We start from the raw sequence: 24,591 nt of genomic DNA, 5'->3' as shown, positions 1-24,591 counted from the left end.
GGGAAAGTTAGGCTGTGTTTTGTGGTATAAACTTTTACTGCATATTCCTGTTCCTCCTTCTTAAGTTTCTGCCCTGGGAATTCTTCTTATCTAACTTTGTGGCACTTGTTGATTGTCATGTGTAAGGTTGGTAGCACAGGCGTGAAAGAGAGGTTACACAGTTACTCAGGATGAGTAATGCTGAAGTTAGTATTTTCCCTTGATTTGCTGCTGTTACAGATCAGCAATAGCTTCTATTGCAGAACATCCTCCTTGTAAATGGTAGTTCACATTTAATTTCCATTTTAGAATGCACTGTTTAATTTGTGATCAACATGAATATCACCATGGGTTGGGTGCTTTTCAACCTTTTTTTTTTAAAAAAATGTCTAAGGACTTGCTGCCTTTCAATAGAAAGGAAAATTTGACGCTGGTGGGGAACCTGAATTGAGCAAATGGTAATAGCAAATGGCACTTTGTTACTTGTATTAGGGAACAAAAGGCCACATTTGGGTCCTGAGCAGAAAGGAGATGCTATTTAGTTGGACATGATATGTATCTAGAGAAGAGTTTAATCAATTTAAATCAGATAATGGCATCTTTCTTTGCCTATTGTTACAGAGATTACTAGAGATACTTTCTTCCCACCATCCCATAACTTACTTACGATCACCTGTTTGCCAGTTAAAATCGAAATAAACGGAACATACCTTCCTTAAAGTTGTAGCCTTTGATTTGAATAGCCAGGTGGAGCCAGGATTTGAATCAAGTATTTTAAGCAGCAAAAGACTTGATCTAAGGGAACACATCTGCCAGGTAGCAGCCTACGAGCTGCATTGGGGCTGAGTAGTGAGGAATGCGACCCGCACTCCAGGTGAGAGCTGTTCACAAACACTGCTGCCCTCCTCTTTAGCCAGGTTCACAAACCGCTTAGACATCTCCCGCATTCCAGCTCCGCTGGCTGTTCTGCAGATCACTTAAGAGGTTTAAAACTTCCTTGTAATTCTACTCTGCACATGAACTTTGAGTGAAGAGAAAGGAAGGACCAGTGAAATGAGAGTCTGGGCCTCGGGGACCCCTTCAAATTGCTATTGCAAGCATTTGGCAAAGACTGGGATAACATCCTATGTATCCATCTTTGTCCCTAGCTGTGTGCCCCCGGGCTTTGTTCTGGACTTTCTAATTTCTAGTGCAGTATAAAACATGAACACTTCCCATTGCCAATGTGTACTGAAACACGTGGCAGTGTGCACACTAGTGTAACACAGAAATTTAAAAAGAAAACCTAAAATTTATTTGCATAATCTTGACACTAAGAAGGTTGCAAGTAGGAAACACAGCAGCGTTCCTAAACATTCTGGACAGGAGAACATAGGGTTTTGAAGAACATAATTAAGTCAGCATATGGTTGTTGACAATCCCAAAACACAATAAAGGTTACAAATTTTCAAAATTATTGTGATGCTGCTGCATGAGGAATCTTGAATATTGATCCCAGTAGGGACAGGCTGGTTTGTTTTATTAATTTTATTTTCATAAAGGGTTAATTTGTAGCGCATCCTGCAAGCTGATATGTGGGATAACTAGTTTGGACACTGATTTGTAATCTCTGTTTATGAGTACATGACTGCTATTCTTATAAATGTCATCACTTGCTTGGTAGTATCTGGTAATATCTGAGTCATGAGGTGCTGACAAAAATCCACTGCACTTAATGTGAAACTTGAGGCATTTTGCTCATTCCAAAAGATATTAGCAATAGCCAGCCCCACATTTCACTGATAAATAACGTGTACTTGTGCACATGACACAGTTATGCTGCTATGTGGATTTTTTCCTCTTACCTAAAATCTGTGTGGAAATACATCAGAGTTCAAATAATGACAATTTTCTTTTTTTCCTGGACTGTCTTAATGGATACTAAGAGATATATGTGTGGAGTCAATGCATTGTGCCAGCAGGAGCAGATCTATATGAAGGCAGAGCAGATTTCCTTTGGTGAATTTCATTTGAACTTGGGGCTATAAAAGCGAACTCTGCATATGTTATCACCAACTTAAGAAATGAAACCTCTCACATGGAGCTGAGTACTGAAAAATATGTAATTTCTCCATTATTCCCCTCTTTATTTGCAGGCATACAGCAGGATATGAGAATGAGAACCACAGTGCTCCCATGTTGTACAGCTGTGGGGCCCAGTACAGAATACACACCCATGGAGTTTTTAGAGGCATACAAGTGAGTATAGTAGGACATTCTCCATAGGGAAGTAAAACTGCTGCCTGTTTGTAATGTTCATTTACTTCTTCACTGATATTTATAAATCCATCCTTGATTTGCCGTTTCCCTGTGTTATCAAGAAAGGCTTTACATAATGTCCTGACTTCACCAAAGCCACTGAATTATAATGTAAGATTTCTTTCTGACACAGTCACTTAAAATTGTTTATTTCTTCTTCTAAAATACATCTGTGAGGCAATATTCCTTACCAGCTTCTGAGGATGGTCCAAAATATACAGTCCAGTTTCCAGCTTCTGTCTCCAGTCACTTTAGCCACGTGAAGCTTCTGTGGTTACAAAGGACTGCATCTGATAACTACATATAAGAAGGTGTTAGATGATATTTTGCTATTACAGTTTTTTGAAACTTTACTAATTCAAACATATTTCCTTAAAATAAAATATAATAAGTAATTGTTTCCTAATGACTGAGTAATTAGTGAATATTTGTAAGGAACTTACCATTATGGGAGTTAATTTCCTTCCTTTCTGAAACAGTCATATCATCAATAAACACCATTGTAAAAGATATACCCTCTTAAAACTGGTGGCAAAGTTGTTAGTTAATATTTGTCTCTTCTGTGTTGCTCTGTGTTGTCAGCATACATCAGTGTTTTTAGACAGCATCTTTTCTCCTTTTCCTTTTCTGTGTAATTTAACAAGCCATTATTCAGTGGCAAGCTCTCAGAAATAGGCTCGTGAGCCAACTTTTGTTGAGTGAATAAAAGCAAGCAGATGACATTGTTTAAGGAAGTTAATTGTCCCAGAAGGAGAAGATCATCTTTGATGGAACATTGTGACAGTGGCCAAAATGCCTTAAGGCTGAACTATTCACCAGCTCCACCTAGACAGTCTTCCTTTTGTTTTTTTGCCAATTTGTATTAACCCAGTGCATTAATTTCTCTGTCCTTTAACTTCATATGAGTATTTAAAATGAAGAGGAGAATGCTACTCTGGCTCTTGCTCTTATCTCTTACATTGGTATAAGCCTAAAGCTATTTCACATGCCAATGAGCGTTCTTCCAGGAGTGGGTGATTGTACATGAGGTCAGAATGTGTCCCATTTAATCTTGCATATAAATATTGGTGAGAGAATTTAATAAGTAGGGATCACTGTATGAACCTTCAAATAATTCTAATACTCTGCAAAGAACAATTAAGGTGTACTAAGGTTGTACTTGGTTAATGTAGAATAAAATAAAATTGCCTGTTTACAGTATAATATATTTAAGTATCTCTTTGTCCTGGAGAAGTGGCTCTGATTGTTTGTCTTTGAATATGTCAAGTGAAAGCTTGAGGACATACACACACACATTGTCTTAGCAGGTCTCTGTCATTGTAGGACGTCCGACGGGTGCCAGGGGTAGCTCCAACCATTGTCCGATCGGCCAGTGAGACGAATGAAAAGCGTCCCTTCATGTGTGCGTACCCCGGCTGTAACAAGCGATACTTTAAGTTGTCCCATTTACAGATGCACAGCAGAAAGCACACTGGTAAGTGTCAGCATGGGTTGCTATGAATTATGTTACAGCAAAGTGGGCAGGGTGATTTTTAAATAGCATAAGGTGCAAGAATGATCTGCCAGGTCAGGGGGAGCGAGAATCTGTCAGATGAGGTATGTATGTGCTCTGTCATCTGGGCAATCCTTCTTTTGGATGCAGAGGACTCTCTGAATCTAGTGAAGAAAAACACAGAGCAGTGCTGACAGCAAGTAGATCGCCTCCCTCCCTCTCTAACTCTTATAGAGCATCAGTCAGGGCTGTGAATCTTCTTTTGGAGATCTTTCGGGGTCCATTAGCTGCGGTATTTTTCTTGAATATGCCTAAACAGTTCTGAATTTTTCTTCTAATCACTATTTCTTTCATTCCTAAAGTGATTTACTCTGCATTATAACAGTCATAACTTGTTTTTCTGGTCCTCTATTTTACTCCATGTAGTTGCTTGGCTTTCACAATATTATTTCTGGATGCATCACAAGGACTTAGTCTTACATCTTTTTTTTTTCCCCTTAGCTGGAGCATTATATTTTCCAGCATTATTCCGCAAATAATCTAGGCATGTAGAGCCACAAAAGACATAGGGGATAGGACTGTGGCCATCTAGCATCCCTAGAGAGACTTCTCCCATTGTCTTCAAGGTCATGCATGCCCCTTCCTTCTCCTTTGGTTCATGTGATGGTGGAACAGGGTATAATAGAAATGGGTTCCCCCCCAACCCCCCAAACAACTCTTCTGTACAGGTGAGCTCAGATTTTCTGCCACTGTATTTTGATAAATTGACAGCAAAACTTGTTTATTTCTCAAACCTTTGCAAGTTGCTTTCCATAAGAGGCCAACTTGATTCCCAAAGCTTGTTTTTGCTGATCATGAAAAGCAAAATTTGGAAAACAGTTTTCTCCAAGGGCAGATCAATAACTGCTATGGAGAATATATGTGTCTTGTTGCTAACAGTTACCGTAGCTGCAGTTCACTCTTCTCTGCATCTTCTTTCTTTTCTCCACCTGCTTGGTTATATGTATTGGGGGATATTGTAAGGGCCCAGTATGACTAGAGGGAGGCTGTTGGTTTATGTTGATAATTATGTGGCTCTCTCTTAGGCTCTCCGATCATCTTTCTGTTTGTAACCCAGTGAACTCTAAAACCCCATTCTAGAGTTCTCAACTAGGTACAGAAATAGGACTGGGTGGAATTAGCATATTAGAAAGTAGCTGGCAACCATAACACCTAATATTCTTATTAAACAAAGAGATGTGTCTCATCTCTTTCTGCTTCAGTTTTTTGATGGGGAGGAATCCTGATGAGCCAGTCTAAAGTCAGGAGAGCTGTCAGATGTCAGCTCAAGTGGAGGATAGTTTTGCTGTGTTTGGTGTACCTCTCTACAGCCAGTGTAAAATTTTACTAGTCCTCTTGTAAGGTGGTTCTGGATTCACTCAAGGGTTTGAAGCTCTTCCACCTTTCGTAGTGTAGTAGTAGGTCAGTTTTTAAAATTCTGAACACAGGATTTGAAAACAAGCTGTTACATATATCTAATGTTAAACCAGCAGCTGGTATCTTTGCGGAATGATGTTGGCTCTTGATTACCTTTTTTCTTTCTGTAATAGATACTTACAGAAGATTGGCTCATCAGATCTTCCATTCTTCACTGGCTAAAGTATTGCAAAATCAAGCAGGGCCCTGAAACACAAAATTGGATTCTGCAATCAGTTTTTACCAATGTTTCAACATAGTCTTAGTTGAAAATATGTTGACATTTTGTACCCTCCAAGACTGCTTAGCCATTGTTAACAATGCCTCTATTGAAACATGTATAGCCAAAAAAGCTTTTTTCTTATCTTGATGTATTTTGCTGCAGTAGATAGGCCTCTGAAGGGAAATGCAAAAATACATACAACTTTTCAACAGTGCAGCAATTAATGTGAGTTGTCATCCTGTGGCAGACTTCAGAGACTTCTTTGTAGAAACAAATTGATGTCTAGACCTCCATAAATTTCATTTACGGTGGAAACGTCAACATTCTTGCCAGAGACCCTTTGGGTTCAGTGCCACACATTGGAAAAACTGGATTTATCCTAACAGAAAGCTGAGCATCTTTGCAGAGAAAACATCCTCTGCCTGTTTGCCAGGGATATCCTTCAGCTTAAATACTCTCACCTGCAGGCATGAGTTTCTACAATGGAGTATGAGAATCTGTAAAGCGGGAAGTATGTGGTAGGGAGCTCAGCTCTTGGTGGTGAATTTCTGAGGGTCTAAGGAGTTTAAGTAATACAGTCTAATAATGATTTTGATGCCAGTAATCTAATAATGATTTATTTGCTTTGACAAAAGCAAATATCCTTTTGCTATGGCATGTGCTGCTAAATGCCCTACAGTCATTGGTGCAGTTCATCATTACACCACCTTTGAAAGACAGAGCTTTGTCCTCTCTATACAGAGATGATAAATCAAGAAATAGGTGTAATTGTGCCTGTGCTGGGCACTGCACAAGGTCTCCTCTTACAAGGCTAGTGTGGTAACTTCTAGGCTAGCACCTCTTCATTAATGTTGCTTTGAAATACTGACCTTCATACTTAAGCAATGGAAAGCCATTCTGCAGAATGCTGTCTAAGCTGGAAGCTTAGATGGGTTCAAGAGACAACTGGACAAACTAATGGTAGGGAACTCCATTAATGGTGTTCTATAGACGGCCACCTTTGGCTCAGAACGTTGTGAACTCATGAACTGTGGGATACCAGGAGAGTGTCCAGGGAAAGTACTGCTGCATCCTTGCTGTCTTCTGCTCTCCTGCAGGCATCTTTGGTGAGCCGTGGTGGGAGGCTGCTGGGCTGGATGGACCTTCACCCAGCATGGACTGCTGTTAGGCTTTAATTTCTATGGCATGAAATAAGAATAGTTATGTATTTGAAATACAAGATAAGTTTCAAAACAGTCATGACATCTCACACCTGAACTCCAATGTGAAGATGACAGCGACAGTTACCTATAAAGGCTCCCTACTAAATAAAGAAACATGTGTTTTATCTAAGTTTGCTAAAGCAAATGATACTGAAGAGAAAAATGTTGTATTAGTGAGGAAAGTTGTGATTATGGGGTTGTGCTTGTTTGATTAAGTGGGTACACAAGAAAAAGGGTTTAAACTGCTGAAGGGAGTGTAGACAAGCCTTTAGATTCTCATTCAGACTTGCAGTCTCTGGTTTCAAAATCGGTCTCCTCTCCCCATGTTTTCTTGTTAGCGTCAGGCTTTTGCTCTTGCAGCACTCCTTAATTAAAGGCAGTGATTATGAATATTTTGTGCAACTGGTACAGCAGTAGGAATTTCTGTTTCCCATGTACCTGGGCAAATTAATTTTCTCTGGAGAAAATGTGCATGCTTCCTCTAGTTTAACTATTTTTGAGCAAATGGGTTTATTTTATTGGAAGCATTTGTTGTGATATATGCAAAGGCTGATTCATAGTTGTTCTGTGATTGTTGAGCTTTATTTTTTCTAAAAATTTTCATAAATATTAAAGAACTGCTATTGCCTCTGTTCTCTCTCATCTTGACTATTTCATTATACACTAAGTTTAGCTTTTCTTTTGTGTGTCCTCTTTCAGTAATTAAATGTAAATAATCATGGAAGCTTACAAGTCACAGGTGGGAGGACTGGTGAAGCTTTGCCTTCATCTCCTGTTTTGATTTGAAATTGTATGTGGTCACATAGGAAGGTGAAAGCATTATGGGATATTTTTCATACATTAAGAGACTTTAGCCTTTTACTGGAGAGGCTTTAATAGGCCTGGAGAAACTAGACACTGCTCTGACCCCTCTTCATATAGTGATTTAATGAGGTACTAACAGACTTTTTCTAATCTGGGACATTTCTGTCGTCCTGTTCTGATAAAACTTAGGGGAGTTAGCAGGTATGTGACAGTTGGCTTTGGCAGGCATTTTGCTTGGCACTAGCTGACATGGAAGATGTAGAAGGAATGGGAAATTAGGATTTCTGTCCAAATATTGTGCCTCTTTTTGTTTGTTTGCTTTTTGTTTTCTATGTAGTGTCATCATATCTCTGTGTAAACATCTTGGATTGATTCCTTTAATATATGCATGATTAAATTCAGGACAAATTTAACCAAAGATTATATTTCAAAGTATTTAAAGAAATACTTTTGTGTGCATGCCATCAGACCCGGTATACTGCTTTATTTAAAAACCTCCTTAACCATCTTCTGCATTTATATTGCAATTAGCAGACAATCATCCTGTCACTGCATTCTGCTCGGCTGACATTCCCCCTCTTAAATCTGCCAAAGGGCTGAATTCCTTGGAAGTAAGTGGTTTCTGAAAAGCAGGCACCCCCCAGGGAGTCCTTGCGGTCAAAGTGTACGGAACTATTTCAAACACCTGTGGCAACTTTAATCCCTTATGCTAATAAATTAAGCAGGGCAGACATGGAAATTGTCCACACCTAGGTTTGAGAATCAGTAAACTCCTCTGGGTGACTGTCACAGGAAGTTGGCTTGTTCTTGCAGATTTAGTTGCTTTTGTGAAATTTTGATCTTAGCCACACCAGTATGAATTTGGAATCCTCTTATTAATGTGCTACTTGTATGGTGTTACCTAGATCAGAATGCTTCTGCTTTAAACTGAAATAGTTTGCACTGATATCTTGGAATACCAGTGCAAAGAGAATACATCTCCTCATCATAATAAAATCAGAAATGTAGACACTTGCAATGAAGATTTATGAAAGTGGTAAGTGTTAAAATACACCCAGAGAAATTAAACCCACTGACCACTTCAGCTGATGTTTTTCTTTAGGTCCTTCCTACTGGGCCTTTGTTTTACATCTCAGCTTTCCACCGTAGGCAAAGCAGGTCCCAGCTGGTCTCATGTACCTTCCAGATAAAACCCAGGATTCTCCCAGCTTTGCAGTGAGAGTTGTTTCAATACTTCTTGTGCTGAGGCCTCTGCGCAGGGCTGTGGCACTGTAAACAGGCTGTCTGTAGGTATAGATGTAATTGTATCTGAGGCTCTTGCAGGATTCCAGTGATGTGCAAAGGGGCCTTAGCCTGGATGTGAATCAGATCTGAAAGATCCCACAGCTCCTCCTGTAACAGCCTAAGGGTTGGGTTTTGTTGTGCCAGCCAGATTTCACCAGCTCGGTGGTATGCTACATGCCAGCAGTGGTTCCCTCTTTCCTCAGGCTCTTCTGTGGCTGCATTTTTTTTTGCACATTTATGAGGTTGATGAAGTCCTTTGCGTTGAAAACCATCATCACTTGAGAAGCTAGCTTGTAGGGATTTCATTTTTCTTAAAAAGTCAAAGTCTCACTTTTTGTCCCAGAGAAAATCCATCCTGAGGGTCTCTGCTGAGCTGTATGGGAGGTGGAGGAAGAGTTTATATTTACATGAGGCTTTGCAATAATTCATAGGCTTCCCTGCAAGAGGTGTGCAGCTACATGGGAAATTCTATTTAAGGTGCTTTATGGAAGAAACCTCATTTGTGTTTTGGGGAAGAATGTATTTTTCTGTGGTTGAATTTTGCTCTTCATTTTCTTTTAATCCATTTAGTATGGTTAAAATTACCACCTACATGGATGTAATTTGTTTAATTTTTGCTTCAAATCCAATGTAGACCAAACTGCAAGTTGTTTCCTTGTACAAGTTATGCGTTATTGAAACAGGTGTAAAGGGCTTAATTATTATTTATTTTTATAAAATATAAAACAAGAGATTTCTGTTCTTTTCCAGCAGAAAATAATAATAAAAAATTCGTGCAACCTGAAATTTGTTGTAGCTTTAACCTAGTGGTCTATTTTATTTAGAATGAGCAGATTCAATATCAGTGTCAATGCAGTAGAATGGTGCCAGCCTTTTCCCCCTGATTCCAACGCAGCTGTATGGTTTTATAGCAAATGAGTCCTGGTGTTCCACTAGACTGCTTAAAACAGGAGAGAAGTCTTTTAATGTAACACGTTTCATCTTCTGATTCTGGTTGATTTGTTCCCTCACTTAGCCACATTTTCTAATAACTGTTTGTCCTTTACAGGTGAAAAACCCTATCAGTGTGATTTTAAGGACTGTGAACGGAGATTTTCTCGTTCAGACCAACTCAAACGGCACCAAAGACGACACACAGGTTTGTTGACAGCGTATCTCTGCTCATTAGAGTTCATCTTCATATGTGAATTGTGATTCAGAAAGAATATACTTCTCAACTTGTATTTTCTGATGTTGTGTCTGCTCATACACAATACCTGTAAGTGCCAAATTCTTGAAGTTAGCTTTAGGAGAGGACTATATTTGGGTTTTTTAATTGGCATTTCAGCACTACTGTGGTTGTATAGGTGACATCCTGCCGCCATCTTTTTGAAACAGTTTTCTTAATGAAACTGTTTGCTCTGTACTCTATCCCCAATATAGGGAATGTTTTATTTTTCAAAAAACAAACAGTTCTGCAAGGAAAAGTTGCCTATGTCTAACCTGATAAACACTAGTGCTGGTATTTCCATGTTTGTGTGGTAATGGTAATAGGTGAATACTGCATGTGCATAACCTGAAAGGCTGGTGGAATTGCTGTGCACTTATATGTGGAAAACAGAAGTGGAGAAGAAAAGTCACACCAGCTATTATACTTGAGATTATAATTCAGCAAACCACTTACACTTAGATTTGAGCCTTTTTTAAATTCTGCCAACTAAAGAAGGATTCTAGGAGCAGCAAGGAGAGAAATGTCCAAGATCTATCTGGCTGGTTGGATTGCACAAATGACCTACAAAGTGTATAGGAGGTTACATACAGCAGCAGTCCTGAGCGGGTGTGGGTCCTAGCTGGACTTGTGTGTCTTTCTCAGTGAATCATTTACTGGGTGAAATGTTCTGAGACAGCCAAAACTATTTGTGAGTTCAGTCCAAATTCAGCAAGTTGTTTTTTGCATATTCACCATTTTCTGGAAAGGTCAAGACAGCCCATTTCAGCATTTTAGGAGTTAGGATTAGATTGATGGAGACAGGTGCCCTTCTCAAAGTCACATAAGAGGAGCTGGTGATGACTCCAGCCTCCTGTCTGGGAGTGGAACCATGAGGGCACTCTGCATGAAACATGAGAAAGAGCTTCAGAGTACCTCTCTGGGTGAGTCATGGCAAGAAGTTGCATTTGGATCTCCTGTATCTCAGAGACTGGCCTCGCAATTAGTTTACTCCCTGTTCTGTGGTGGATTTCTACCTACTACTTTCCTTGCTAAAGATGTTTGATCCTACTTAAACAGTGTTATTGAGAGATGTAGGAAGTGTCTCTGAAAGTGAGTGGTACAAGTACTCTCCTGGGATGATACATTTTTAGCAGCTGCATGCTAGAACATACCTGTGTTAGGCATTCCCCAAAGACTTTTATGGAGTGTGTAAAGTAAGTAGTGGAAGTGTAAAGTGAGTTAAACCTATTGGGAGTGTTTAAAAATATACCTCTGCTCCTCTATTCTGCTTATGTCATATTTGCTCATACATGTTAGCAATAGCTCCAAGCCACAGGATCAGAATTAACAAAGTTTACAGATCCTCCTTAGTCCAACAGTTAAGTGGGTGTTTGGTTATGATGTTGCTGTTTGGATACTTCAGACCAGATGTTGGAAGAGGAGGCTACAAAGGGATGGTAGCCCGATTAATGACTTCCTGTAATGTGTAGGCATGAAGCTGGGATGAGCAGTTAAGTAACTAGTACAAAAAAAAAAAAAAATCCAGGCTTTTGAAAATTCAGAAATAGCTGATTTTATTTACTCTTCCAGAAGGTGTTGGGATCTAAGAATAGACTTCTTTTGCCTTTTCAGGTGTGAAACCCTTCCAGTGTAAAACCTGTCAGAGAAAGTTCTCCAGATCTGATCATCTGAAGACTCATACCAGGACTCATACAGGTAAAACAAGTGCGTAAACTTTTCTTCACATTTATATTTCATTATTTTTTAAGTTTAAATCAATGTTGTAAATTACATGATTAAAAAGTCTCTTAACTAGGATTTAAATATTCAGAACAACAGAAAGAATTTCAGAATGTGATGATTTTTCAGTGTGACTACATTCCCCAAGTGCCATATTTACTTTTCACAAAGGGATTTAGGTGATTTTGGAAACTACTCTTTCTTTCTTAATGTTTAAAGAAATTTCAGCTTAGCAAAATGTATTTTGTCAGCTCTTGTGAAATGAACATGATGATCTCGGCCCACAAATGTCAAGTTGATCTACTGCCTTTACTGAAAAATCCCTACAAGATAGAAATTTTAATTCTAGCTTCAGCTGAAGGTCTGTAATCTCAAGTATTCGTGCCTACTCATGCTTCTTCTAAGTGTCAGTTGAGCCTAATGCAGGATAGCACGGCAAAGCTCTTGCTGTTGCTGCTTGTACTGTAATCTCTCCAAAAGATAAAAGGAGTGCCTTTTGCAAACTCACACTGACAGACACTAAAGTAAAAGCTTACTCAAATATTCAAGGACCGTTTTGTAGAAACCATAGTATTTCATATAAATGCAGGGGAAAAAATAGGAGGCCATTTTAGTCTACTCTGCCTTCACATAAATGTAAACATAATTAGGGAGCAACTCTAGCAACCTCTATATTTTAGTTTTAAGTTTTAGAATCATTCCTATGAACTGACATTTTCTGTTCCCTTCCACTATGTATGCAATATTTTTACTAATTGTTTACTGAGCACTTTGACATGCTGTTAGATGTCACAGTGTTTTCTATACTGGTGTTAACCTTTTAAATTCAGTCTCTGTACAGATGGACAAGGAGCCTGAAAATCTTTTTCTCACTGCTAAGGATTCTTTTTTCTCTTCTGGACCATAAAACCACATATTTAAGACTTTAAACATAAAAGATAAATTTTAATAAAGGAAATGATTTACCTAAGAATAATGTCATTTTCTGTGGCACTGGCCAAATAAATGCTTCAAGTAATGGCTGTAGCTACACTTGCAATCTGCAAATGGTAAAGGGCACAGCTGTGTTCCTGAGTTCTCTCCATAGTCTCACGCTGAGCTGCAGAGCCTGGGTCTGTGTGTATTTGCATGAAGAAAGGTATCTTCTTAATCAGCAACAGGTAACATTCTGGTAGAGACAAAAGGGCAAGTGGTTGTCACTTGCTAGCAAGTCAGGATAAACTACATTCCCCATCATATTTCATTGCTAACTGATCTGCTAATTCATGATTTTTCATGAGTCCAGTAATTTGTTATCCCAGATTAGCTAAATCAGTGAAGAACCTTCTTTTTTCTAGTGCAACTCATGTTCCCTGTTCTAGTTCTTCCTTGCTCCATGCGATCCAAGCACACAGTGCACTCAGTGCTGAAAGCAGCCTCACTTGAGCACTGATAACCTCATGGCATAGACCTCTGCGTGGGCTCGCTGCCTGCCCCTGGCTCAGGTTCTGCGCAGGCTCTGCAGCCCAGCTGCGTGCTGCTCTGACCATGCTCCTGTTGGCAGTTTTGGATGTGTCATGCTCCTTTGACTGCAGAATACGCACATCCTGAGGGGAATGAGCAGAAGTGGTGGGTGGGGATTTTTCATCTCCATCTTACCCTGTAGCTTCATTCCTCTTTCTTTTACCCCCTAAATTTTGCAACAAAACACCTAGCTTAAGGTAACTTCCTCCACGCTAAATCTTGATGAAGCAAAGCACACGTAACTTCCATCTAATTCCGTCCGAATTTTAAGCTAACTGCCAAACCATTTGTTAAGCTATAAATTCATGAGTTTTTGTCTCCACAAACGACTTTATGGTGACAACAATCTTTGCTTTAGGAAGCAAAAAAATGAATCAAAGGAAAACTCCACACATCTATATTCATTTTAGCAATGGAGATGTGATTTCTGATGCCTGTACAAAGCAATTTGTGCCCAGCACAGAACTAACAGAGATTTCTGCCCCCTGTTGTGAGTGGACAACCAGAAGTGCTTGTGAAACACCAAACCTGTGCTGCTTGTACTGTGGTAGTTCAGTGAAAAACTGGACAATAATAGATAACTGACATCAGCTCACAGGATTTTCTAATGCTGTTGAGATGAAAGAAGACCCCTTTATACAATCTGTGAGTTTTATCAGTAGCTCTGACTAGATCAGTTTTGTCCCCTGCTATTTTATGCACTCATGTGAAATAGTTGATGCTTTTGCCAGCATGTATGTTGAGTGGATAAAGTAGCTTTTACCCCCCGCTTTATATATATTGCATGGGATTTTGAAACAGAAATGAACATTTATGCCAATCCCAGATCCCGTTTTGCCTGAATTTGGATGTTTGTGAAATGCACAAAGTGTGAGGCAAAGAAGAGAAGAAGATGGCTGGGTGAGCTCGTACAACCCTCTTGAGTTGGAGAGTATGAGGTGTGTAGACAGCACAGAAGAGCCCAGTCCCAGAGCTGAACCTGCTTTAAAATATTGCATCTAGATGGGGGAAAAAAAAAAAGAAAATGCAAGTCTAAAAGAAACATGAGTCACTGGGCACTGCTCTGAGCTAATGAAAGCATTCCATCAGCACTCCTGCGGCATCAGAAACACGGCCTGAAATTCCACTTAAACGTTGTAGAAAATGAAGAGACCAGATTAAACTGTAAAAAGGTGATGGCATTTCTTGTGAAAATTGAGTGTGCTTTGACTGGGGTAATATTTAGTGAATGTTATGCTTGTCGGAATGTTAGGAAAATACTGAATATTTTGAGCCTTTAACATCTCCCATAGATTTGAATCTACTTTATTTAGACAGTAGCGGGAAGCTTTCAGTCTGGCTTAGCAGACTTTATGCTGAACTCTGTTGCTTCTACCATATTCACTTACACTCACCAGTTTCAAAGAACTTCAGACAAAATTCGTTGAACTAGCTGGAAAAACTCCCTTGACTTGAGGTCAAGCTCTAAATAGTCACTGACAATTTTCACAGTGACTAACAGTGTGTCTGCACCACAGTCCAAGGTGTGACTGAAGTTTGTGCGAATGCCAGAGTGACTTTTAAACTGGTTTGTTGGAGAGCTGAGAGTAGCACAGACATGGCAACACGGTGTTCAGTAAGGGCCTGTCTTCAGGAGTGAGCCACTGCAAAATGTTCTGCGTCCTTGGAAAAGGCTGTTGTTAAACATCAGCTGCGGGAGATGTAAGAAAGCACTGAGCACTGGTGTGAGCAGAAATTGAGGGCACTCCCACGCCCTCTCAGGACAGCCCGGGATGCCTTTCCTCCTGACAGGGGCTCTGCCTAGCTCCTCACAACCCCGCAGAAAGAAAACAAATAGCAATGTCTTAGGCAAGCTGTATACCCACTGAATAACAGGGTGTTTTGTTAACAGGTGAAAAGCCTTTCAGTTGCCGGTGGCCCAGCTGTCAAAAAAAATTTGCAAGGTCTGATGAATTAGTTCGTCATCACAACATGCACCAGAGGAACATGACTAAACTGCAGTTGGCCCTTTAGACAGTTCAAACAAGTGAATAAACCAGATGGGACATTATGAGCTACTGCAAACTTTATCAGCCACCTTCGATCACCTCTGTCAGAAAGCTGCAGCTGTCTTCGCATCCCATTTGACACAAGTTAACTAAACCGTAGGATTCTGCTCAGCCTTGTCTTCCATTTGGACTTACACAAGTTCCTATTCAATAAATTCAAGAGATTTTTATTTCTAATTTTGTTAAAAAGTAAGCGGGATTGCCACAGTTTCAAGATTAAACTATGCTTACCTTCCACATCTGTCTCCAGTTTTCTGGTTTTATTTTCACTTGAACTTTTCTAGGTACATATTGTTGTACCTTTTTAAGTCCTGCAGTGGGTAGGGCGATTCCTCTCTGCTGAAGGTAAGCGTTCTGCTTACTGCATCTCTGCGTATGCTGAGCTTTCCAAACGCTTGTACAGCTGTCCTCATAAAGTGAAATGGAACAATCACCTGAGATACTTTTGGTAAACTTTGTACTCGTGCTGCCAAAGGGCAAGCTTTTAAAGTTGGAAGCTCTGCTTTTGAATTTCACAAATCAAACCTTTTTAAAAGAACGTATTTCTAGAGCAGCTAAAGCGAGATGAACCAGAACCTCTCTGTACAGAAGACAAGGATCTTACCATGAGGATAACTTGTTTTTTAAATAATCACATAATTGATCCCCCCAAACTCTTTGTCAAATAACTCTCTACTTTTCTCTCTCTCTTTTTAATGTATTGGTTTAAATTTATTCTATCATGAGATGCATAGATCTCCTTTACACAAAACTAATTCCAATCATTGTAGACATTTGGGATTTGTTTACAATGTAAAGCCACACTGGTTATGTGGCTAGCAAGCTGTATAAACTTAAAACTGAACTTTTAATGGGGCTGGTCCAGGATCTCCATTAACAGATTACTCTTAAGATAAGTAACTTAAAAAGACTCTTTGTCAAGTATATGTGAAGAAGACATTATTAGTGTAAGGAAATATATTGTTTCAGCGTTTTGGGAGGAGGGGTTTATTATTTACTTCTAATTGCTTGAAATTGTGTGTATATATATATATATCTGATAATGTATTGCTCTTAGACATCTAAAATTAGAAAGTGTATAAATATTAGATGCATCACTGTTCTGATGTTGTTGCTGTTACAAACTATTGATAACACTAAGAATGTAACCTGCATTTTTCACTGAGCTTTCAATTAAAGCCCATTCAAAGAGAAACAAATGAGAGTCCAACAGATGTCTTGTTTCATGTCTGGTATTAAATTTCAAATGCCCTGTCCAATAGTATCCTTTTTTTTTTTGTATATAAAGGTACCACCAGCACAGATGACCACTAGTTAACCTGTCCAGGTCTTGACCACAATTTATCCATCTCACTTGGGAATCATACTGGCAGCAGAAAACAGTGTCAAGTTTCATATTGCGCTATAAAACAGTTGCTTCAATCGTTCATCTTCTTCCCAAACTATTCCTTTCCTTTCAACCTGTAAGAAGTGTAGAAGAACTTTATAGAACAGCCTTTATAAAAAGCAGTGCTGGCCTTCTGTAGAACTGCGCGGAAACCATAAGCGCAGATAACTTAGATTAGGATGTCATGGACTGACTTTTAAGTAAAAGTTAACTTAGAGTTGGGATGGCTTAAATCAGTTCAGCAGGTTGAGAAAGACAGTCTTTCTTAGATGATGAAGTGTGAAAATGAAGATAAAAAAATATTACTGTTTCTTTGTCATACTGCCTACTTTTCTTTGGAAGTAAGTACAGCCTGCCTCAGCGCCCTTTGACCTTGCAAAATATTTGTATCTCTTTAGCAAAAATCTTTAATGTATCTTGCCAAGCTTTTTTCTCTAATGTACACAATGGAGTTCTATGATGGGTTGAGCTTTCTCTCTTAAAGTGCAGCTGCATCGTCAAGAAAACTCAACAGTTAATTCTTCAAGTCCTCTTTTTCGCATGGGTATTGCATCACTGTTAATTACTGTTGGTGTACTGTGACTCATTTGTATCAGTCAACTTTATCTCTTGCTGCCAAAAGACAGCATCTCTCTGGAGAAACTCATAACAAGTGTGGCAAACATCAAATATTTGGAGCGAATGGTGTACATAAAACTGCACAGAATTAAAAAATAAAGCAACTCCTCCTGCTTTCTTGAGAGAAAAGTTCAGTCGCAATAACAGTGTCCTCTGATTTACCCAGAAGTCTTGTGCAGCTACAAAACAATCTGTTTTTCAGTCTGCACCCAAAATAGAGGCTGCCACAAGTGTTTATACTAAAAGCCAAAAAAAGAAAAATCAGCCTCCAGTTGTGCCTGCATTAGTCGAACAAAAATAAAACTCTCTTTTGTGAAATACAACCAAAACTCCACTGCAGCCAGACTTCCAGTGACCTGTAAATAACTACAGCCATGCTTTCGCTGCTTAGTGAGTTGCATGCCAAAAAATAACGGTAGATGGCTACAAAAAATGAAGCGTGGGTTGATGAGTGACAGAGCATGTCATTTAGTTTTGCTGTCGCCACTTGTTCAATGCAAGTACTTATTGCTTCGTTGTTTGATGATCACTATGTCCCCCCACCCTCTGAGTGCAGTGAAGACAATGGTAAATGTTTACAAGATTTTTGAAATTTTTATTCCTAGTTATTTTACAGTCTTTGTCATGAGAGGTATTTTATGTCTCTCCCTTTCATTTCCCTGTTCTCAAGATTCTGTCAGCAAGGTAACCACCTTTCTTGAAGTGCTCTACTACATGAATTTCTCAGAAGCAGCCCCCAGATGCTGGTCCTTGCAGCATGTAGTTCCTCACTTTGCAGCAAGCAGAAACTGCTCAGCAGGCTGAGTTTCTGTGGGCTTGACCTCCATATGAAAGACGAGGGGACTGCACTCTATTATATCTTACAAGTATCCCTAGCTCTCTGGAAAATTTTCAGTCCCACGATTAATTGAGCAAATCTTTTATACCTCTGCCCTCTGTTCTTGAACTGAAAATAGTGACCGATGTTATTTTGGCTGGTGGTTAATGTCGTACTGTGACTGGCATACTGTCCCTGTCCTGTAGCTTCCACAGCTCCCCAGAATGCACAGTGTTAATTATGTAGATAACACTTGTACTTTTTCCTGTCACTTCATTATGTACAAGATACGCTGGGTCGGAAAGGGAATGTGATCTCTTCTCTCTCTGATGGTGTCAGCTGAGATTCAAGGGTTCACTTGCACCGGTTTTTTCAAGGTAGGTGAATCCAGCAGAGTGTCCTTTCTGCTTTAGGAAAACGAGAGCTAACCTGCCTAAATTGTAACCAGAAGATCATTCTTTTGGTGCATGTCATATTCTTTAAGTGTACAGACTGTACTGACCAAACAGGAGGACAAAGACATTACCTTGCTGCAATTTGGCCACCAACCCGAAGGCAGTCCATCCTTCAGACAGGTTCTGGTTCCTGTAAGGGATGGGGGGACATCACAAAGAGGTAGCTCTTTCCTTCTCTTGCCCTGGTGGGTTAGGTGAGTTGTTCATTTTAGAAGCCACTCCAACCAGGCCTATCTGTTTCAGGATGTCAGTAGGATTCATTTCACTGCTCCATCAACCAGCCCTACAGCAACTGGGAACAGTTTCTGAAGATGCGGGTAGGTGCCTTAAACCAGTGTTTCTTCCTCCTTCCCTCAGACAGGCACTGAGAGAGCGCTGTCATGTGCAGTCTCTTCCCATCATCAGTGTGACCCAACAGCAAATCCAATATGATAAGCAAGCTGCTCCCAGCACCGTGTCCAAAAGCCCAACAAGGCTCTGGAGTGGACCAAGGGACTCTGAGAAGGTGCCTGCAGCCCCACACCTTGGAGCAGCCTGGACACAGCACCTGGACCCTAGGTGGGTGCACAAAGGCAGCCAGCGGGTGGAGGTGTGCTGCTGGAGGACGTGCAAAAGTTCTGCTCCTCAGTCCTGCTCCAGCCCTGTCTGTACTTTCCTCTTGGGGAGAATCTCGCAGCTTTTCAGCTGGGGAACTCTTCCTTGCTTGGAGAAAATCCTCCTCTTTCCTCCCTCCCCTCCAATTAACAACAAAGTAATTAAAGGCAGTGTATGCAGTTCAGAATGGCACTAATGGACAAGAAAGCTCAGCTGCAATATTTGGGAAGATCCAATAAAAGATTCATTAGAATTCTTTTAGTTATTGGAAGTCCTGATGACACGAAGGAGCCTAATGAAACAGAAGACCTGGTCACAAAAGCGATGAGCTAAAAAAAACCCCAAACCCAAATCCCAACCCCACTGACACCATTCTAAAAATTAGACAATTAAGAGTAAAACCAGGAATGTAGCCAGAACTATTCCACCTCAAATAATAAACACAAGGATAAGTTGCCAAGTGAGGTCAAAGAAGCAAATGGTAAAGTGAGTTTAAGAGACAGCTAGACACTTTTATGGGGAGAGAGGGGATTGAAGGATACAGTGACAAAACCGGGGGTAGAGTTGAGATAAGCCCAGAGGACAGGCACGGTGGGCCAGTAGCCTCAGAGTGCTCTGAGCCCCACTTGCTCAGTAGAGGAGCAGAGCAGCTCTTGGCATTTGGGGGAGACTTACCAGGGCTGCTGGCAGCATCCCGTGAGGGGTGAAGGGAAACTGCCAGAACAGTTTGAAAAGAAGATGAGCCTGGCAGCCAGAAGTGAGTTGCTCTCAGGGCACTGGTCGTAAGTTTTGCCCTTGGTTTCACTAGTGACATGTTCTGGCAAACTTGCTAAAAACAGATTTTTGAAGAACTTCTACCCAAGCAGCTTGTCTTCTTGCAAGTTACCAATGCAAAGCATATAAAGAGACACCAAAAGAAAAAACAGAAAGAAAAAAAAAGTCTTTTTTTCTATTTTTCATCAAGGGCTACTTGTAATATAGGGAAGAACAGGCTTGGCGAGAATGTGATTCAAATGAGGCAAAGACAAAATATCCAAAGGTTATGTTCTGCTCTGCTTGTACGAAGCTTTGCATACTTTCTTGTTGTCAGCACAGCCTGTGTTGATTCCCATAAAAAAAGCTGGCAGGACTTCCATGGCTTCAAATAGAAGCACGATGAAGCCTAGTTTTAAGTGCTCCGTTTGACCATCTCTGCGCTGATGAACAGGATTTACTCCACCAGCACAGTACAATTCTTAACTGGTGGTAGTGAGGGAACCAAAACCAGCATGCCCTCTGGAATTAAGCTAGAACATCCAATAAATAAAGTGCAGTTTTCTATACAGATTGCAATCCAAACACAAATGCCAACTTCTGCTGCTAAAAAAATTTAGCTTTGATACCTCAAAGGGCTCTGAGCAGTGAGGATGGTCTGAAAGATAGTGTTCTCCTAGAAGTCATGTGTAACATGGACAGATCTTGTGCTGGGTGCTGTAGGAACACTGAGGAGCAGGAAGACTCTGCCCTAAAGAGGTTGCAAGCCACAGATAAGGCTTTAAAAGACAAATGTTTGAAGGCACTGAAAATCTCTAATTAGAAATTATAGTCCCAGGCAGGGCTTTTCTGTTCCTGTGACTAAATGCCTGTCCCATAGGTATAAATATAATTTAATAGCATCAGTGGTTTTATGTGAAACAGGCTAGTTATGTTCTGATGAACTCTGGCAGCACCAAGATCTTGATCTACAAAAATAGGCTGAACAGTCATGGAAAGACCTGGCTGATCATCCTGGCTTTAATGACTAGATAAATCTAATACAAAACTAATTGCCCTTCCCCAGCATCAAAAAACTCACCTTTTGGTGTGAAGGGATTATAAAAACACACAGGGCACTGAGACACTTTAGCATGGAGCTGCAGAAGAGAAATACAACTGTATTTATTCTCAGGCTCTTTCTTTTTATGGCTCATTCTCATCTGAGTCATGCCCCAGAACTTCCATTCATTTGAATGAAATGTTGAAAAACATAACTAAAAAAACCCCAACCAAACAACCTACATTGCCCAGAAAAAATCCTGCCCCAGAGTTTCTTGGGAAATTGCATGTCCTCATGCACGTGCTGTACTCATACAATAATCACATCTGCTTAATGCTTCCTCCCAGGAAGGTCTCTGACATTTTTAACTGTATTGCTGAGGTTTTTAGGTTAAGTTATTGGTCTAGCTGCACAGTAAAGGTACATTGTAAAGGCAAATAAAGAGGTTTTTATCTACTGTATGGCAAGCACTCCAGCCCAACAAAGACCTGTATTTAGAGCAGGAGAGCTATTTCACTCTCAGCCACTAGACGGCTCAGCCCAGAGGGTTTCCTTCTAGGACAAGCACAGTTCTGGGAAGGCAACGCAGCCAAATCGCTCGCTGCAGCTGGAGGAATTTCCTAACTTGCAACAGAAAGTTACAGGACTTATAGAGCAGCAGTCAGAGCTGGAGACTGTCATGTAATACAGCTCAAAACGTAGTTCAATAGCCTGAGTATGGTATTGTGCTGTTATCGTAATTACAGCATTTATCCAAGTGGGTCTGGGTAGATAGAATGAGAGTTCTAAAAATCTGGTCACCTGGGGTATTCTTCCAAGGACAAGCTCATACTGCCCTTGAGGCTGCCTAGGATGGTGCTTCGTGCGTTAAAGAGAGGTGTGCTGTAAATCACTCACTGCTCGTTACCTCAGAAAGTGTGGAGCTGCGTGTTTCTGTTATTAGAAGGAAGAATTAATAGAGAATCAAAGAAAGGAAAGGTCACATGGCAACAGGATTTGAATTGCCTGCAGTGGATCTTGCCCTGGTGAACATCCACTGGACCATCTGAAGTATAAATCTGAAATCAGTTGTTGCACTGTTGTGGAATGAATGAAACCCTCAAGTGACTGAGCTTCTTCCTCACCCCGCTCTGAGCTGCAGGACTTCAGCATGGCTCACTACAGGCTTCCCCTTTGTGAAGCCAGTCTCGGGAGGATGAACTGCAGTTTGCAACACTGAAGGTCATCACACAGGACAACCAACCAACAGTCTAATATTTCTAAGCTGTATAAATTCCTAGTGTCTGCTACAGGCAGAATCCAAACACTTGTGTCAATTCTGTACCATTCCCCAGACTGCCAGAAAACATTAATATAAGCATATTTATCTGGGCTGCAGTGTGTTACAAGAATTCATTAGGACAATATGTGATACGGTGCTGAAACAGAAGGCTGGGTTTCTCTGGCCAGAGATGAGGAAGTGCTGAACTTTTACTACTGATAAAGACAATGTCTGCTGGCAGCATTCATTTTTTACTAGGCCATCTGCATCTAGTCAAGGATAACTTGACTTTCTGAAAAAGCCATTCATCAGAATCAACCCTCTACAACTTTCTCTTGATGAGTAAAGCAACACAAAGAAAGACCAAGATGGTTAATAAACTTCTTTGGGAGCAAAAGGTCAATGCTGGTGTAAACAAAGCAGTGTCATAGTACTATACAGAAGCATTGAAGTTTCCTGCATGTTTATATGGCTGATGCCCCATTTATTTTTTATCAGTGTTTGTTATCATTTATTTTGCTCTGCTTTAGCTGATCTATAAATCTTTATAACAGTGTTCTTTATTTTCTTAATTTTGTCATCTGTCTTATCGCCTTTTATCACCTGTTTGTGTCCAGCATGTTTGCTACTCTCTGCTGCTTGATGGCTGCCCATGTTTAGTTTTTTTAACCCTTTAATTCTCATCTACCACACACAGGTCTAATAGTTAACTGTTTCAGAAACTTCCTTTTTTCCTAAAGCTGAATCAAACACTGAAGAAATTTCCACTGTCTCCTCAACAAATCATGACCTATTAAAGGCAAAGAATGAGTAAGCATGCTGATGGGGAAGTATTCCTGCCCCAAGTGACAGAGCCTTGCTTTTAGCTACACAACACAGAGAAACTAGGCAGTAGCCGTGTATTTTTCAATTCAGACATTTACCACGGTACTTCTGATCCAAATTGGAGAGTCCTAGATTTGCATGCTGTGGGGACGTAACAAGTTGCTCTTCCTGCTCTCCCAGTCTTTGGCTTTCGTGCTTTGTGGCTGTGGATGTGGAGAACACAGCCACTAGAAGCTGGACTGAAGTCCCCAGGCTCCCTTCACATAAACCACTGATCATCCAGCCAAACATTTTATGATGACCTTGGGCTAAATTAAAGACAGTCAGATAACAGGAGAATATTCCATATCCACAATGACAAACATGAAGCAGATGATACCTTGGTAATGTATTTAGCTACTCAATGATACTTGCTTTAAAGGCACAACATTTAAAACCTCATAGATAGATAGGTGACATTTGCCTAGAGAACAAATATTTTCTTGCACGTTTTGGAGTCCTAGAATTCTTCATTAAAGAATGTAAAAGAATTTTTCTTAGTGAAGAGCCTCTAGAGTCCACCTTTTTTCCTTTGTTATGCTATTTTGTTTCATGTAGTTAGATTACAAAAAGTTTTGTACAGTCTGGGTATCCAAAATCATACAGAAAAACTGGGTTGACCCAAACCAGTTTTTGAGGGATGGCCTCAGCAAAACATAAACTGCTCTTCTTAAAGTTTTACATCTTGAAACGTTTTGTTTAATAGACTTACGCAATGTAATTTATAATGGCACCAGAGTATTTATTGGAACTGGGTACTATAGGGAACCAAAAACCACTAAAGACTCTGAATTTCACAATTAACTATGAATTCTGAGACCAGCCAGTTAAAACATTAATCTCCCTTGTTAATAAATGTAATATAATGTAACGAACTTCTAATAGTATGAGCCTCTGCTGAATCTGCAATCTTAGACTCTTAGGAAAGCCTCATGTTTCTGAAGTTAATATGAGTAAGACTCCTACCTGACCAAAAATTGATGGATTAGGTTCAAAACTTATTGATTATTCCAAATTTAGTACCCTAGTTATTCCACATGACTACAGTTGGAGGCTATTCTGTCACATTGAGAGTGACACTACAGGAAGGTCTATGTATTGGGATATATTCTGTATATCCTGTAGTTCAGCTGGATTCCAGTACCATTTGTTTTTAAAAAACTTCCCCTCTCTGCCTGGAATGAGTATTTAATGTTAGAAGATAGGGGTGAGCTAATCTTGACACCCAGTTGAAATACTGGCCCAAAACATGAACTCACTTTAGGATCAATGTAGTGAATAGTCATGAAATGTATAACATTGTTTTTAGTCAGGGGAAATTTTGTCATTGTGTGTTGTTTAGCTTGGCCATTTGCTGGAAATAGGTTAGTACATTCCTGGCTCTTTTTGCAGAGATCCATCTTTAAAGGCAGGGTTGTCATTTACATTTTAAATGTTTTATTCAGACATATATTAAACTCAGAAAAAAAAAAACCCTCAGCTGGATTTTTCAATTGTGCTTTTAAATCAAAGATTATTGTGATTGAATTTTTAAATTATTCTCTTTGATAACAGTGCATTTAGCATTCTGACATTTTCTGAAA

General features: G+C 39.9%; 1 protein-coding gene across 1 annotated transcript; it reads left to right on the top strand.

Moving 5' to 3' along the window:
- Positions 1-2,121: 2,121 nt before the first annotated feature.
- WT1 (WT1 transcription factor) lies at positions 2,122-15,182 on the top strand. Its single transcript, XM_029084832.1, has 5 exons — positions 2,122-2,217; positions 3,601-3,751; positions 9,786-9,875; positions 11,559-11,651; positions 15,061-15,182. Exons 1-5 carry the CDS (start codon positions 2,155-2,157, stop codon positions 15,180-15,182), a joined length of 519 nt encoding a protein of 172 aa, XP_028940665.1. The 5' UTR covers positions 2,122-2,154.
- Positions 15,183-24,591: the final 9,409 nt, after the last annotated feature.

This window comes from Antrostomus carolinensis, unplaced genomic scaffold (genome assembly GCF_000700745.2).
Source record: "Antrostomus carolinensis isolate BGI_N321 unplaced genomic scaffold, ASM70074v2 scaffold35944, whole genome shotgun sequence".
Lineage (NCBI taxonomy): Eukaryota > Metazoa > Chordata > Aves > Caprimulgiformes > Caprimulgidae > Antrostomus > Antrostomus carolinensis.
Note: the sequence above shows the minus strand (reverse complement) of the source record. Positions and strands in the feature narration are given on the sequence as shown.

Excerpts from the sequence above, each read along its gene's own strand:
- WT1 (XM_029084832.1), top strand. The coding sequence starts at position 2,155 with ATGTTGTACAGCTGTGGGGCCCAGTACAGAATACACACCCATGGAGTT. Across the intron at positions 2,218-3,600 it reads GAGTTTTTAGAGGCATACAA|GACGTCCGACGGGTGCCAGG; the intron begins GTGAGTATAGTA and ends CTGTCATTGTAG. Across the intron at positions 9,876-11,558 it reads GCACCAAAGACGACACACAG|GTGTGAAACCCTTCCAGTGT; the intron begins GTTTGTTGACAG and ends TTGCCTTTTCAG.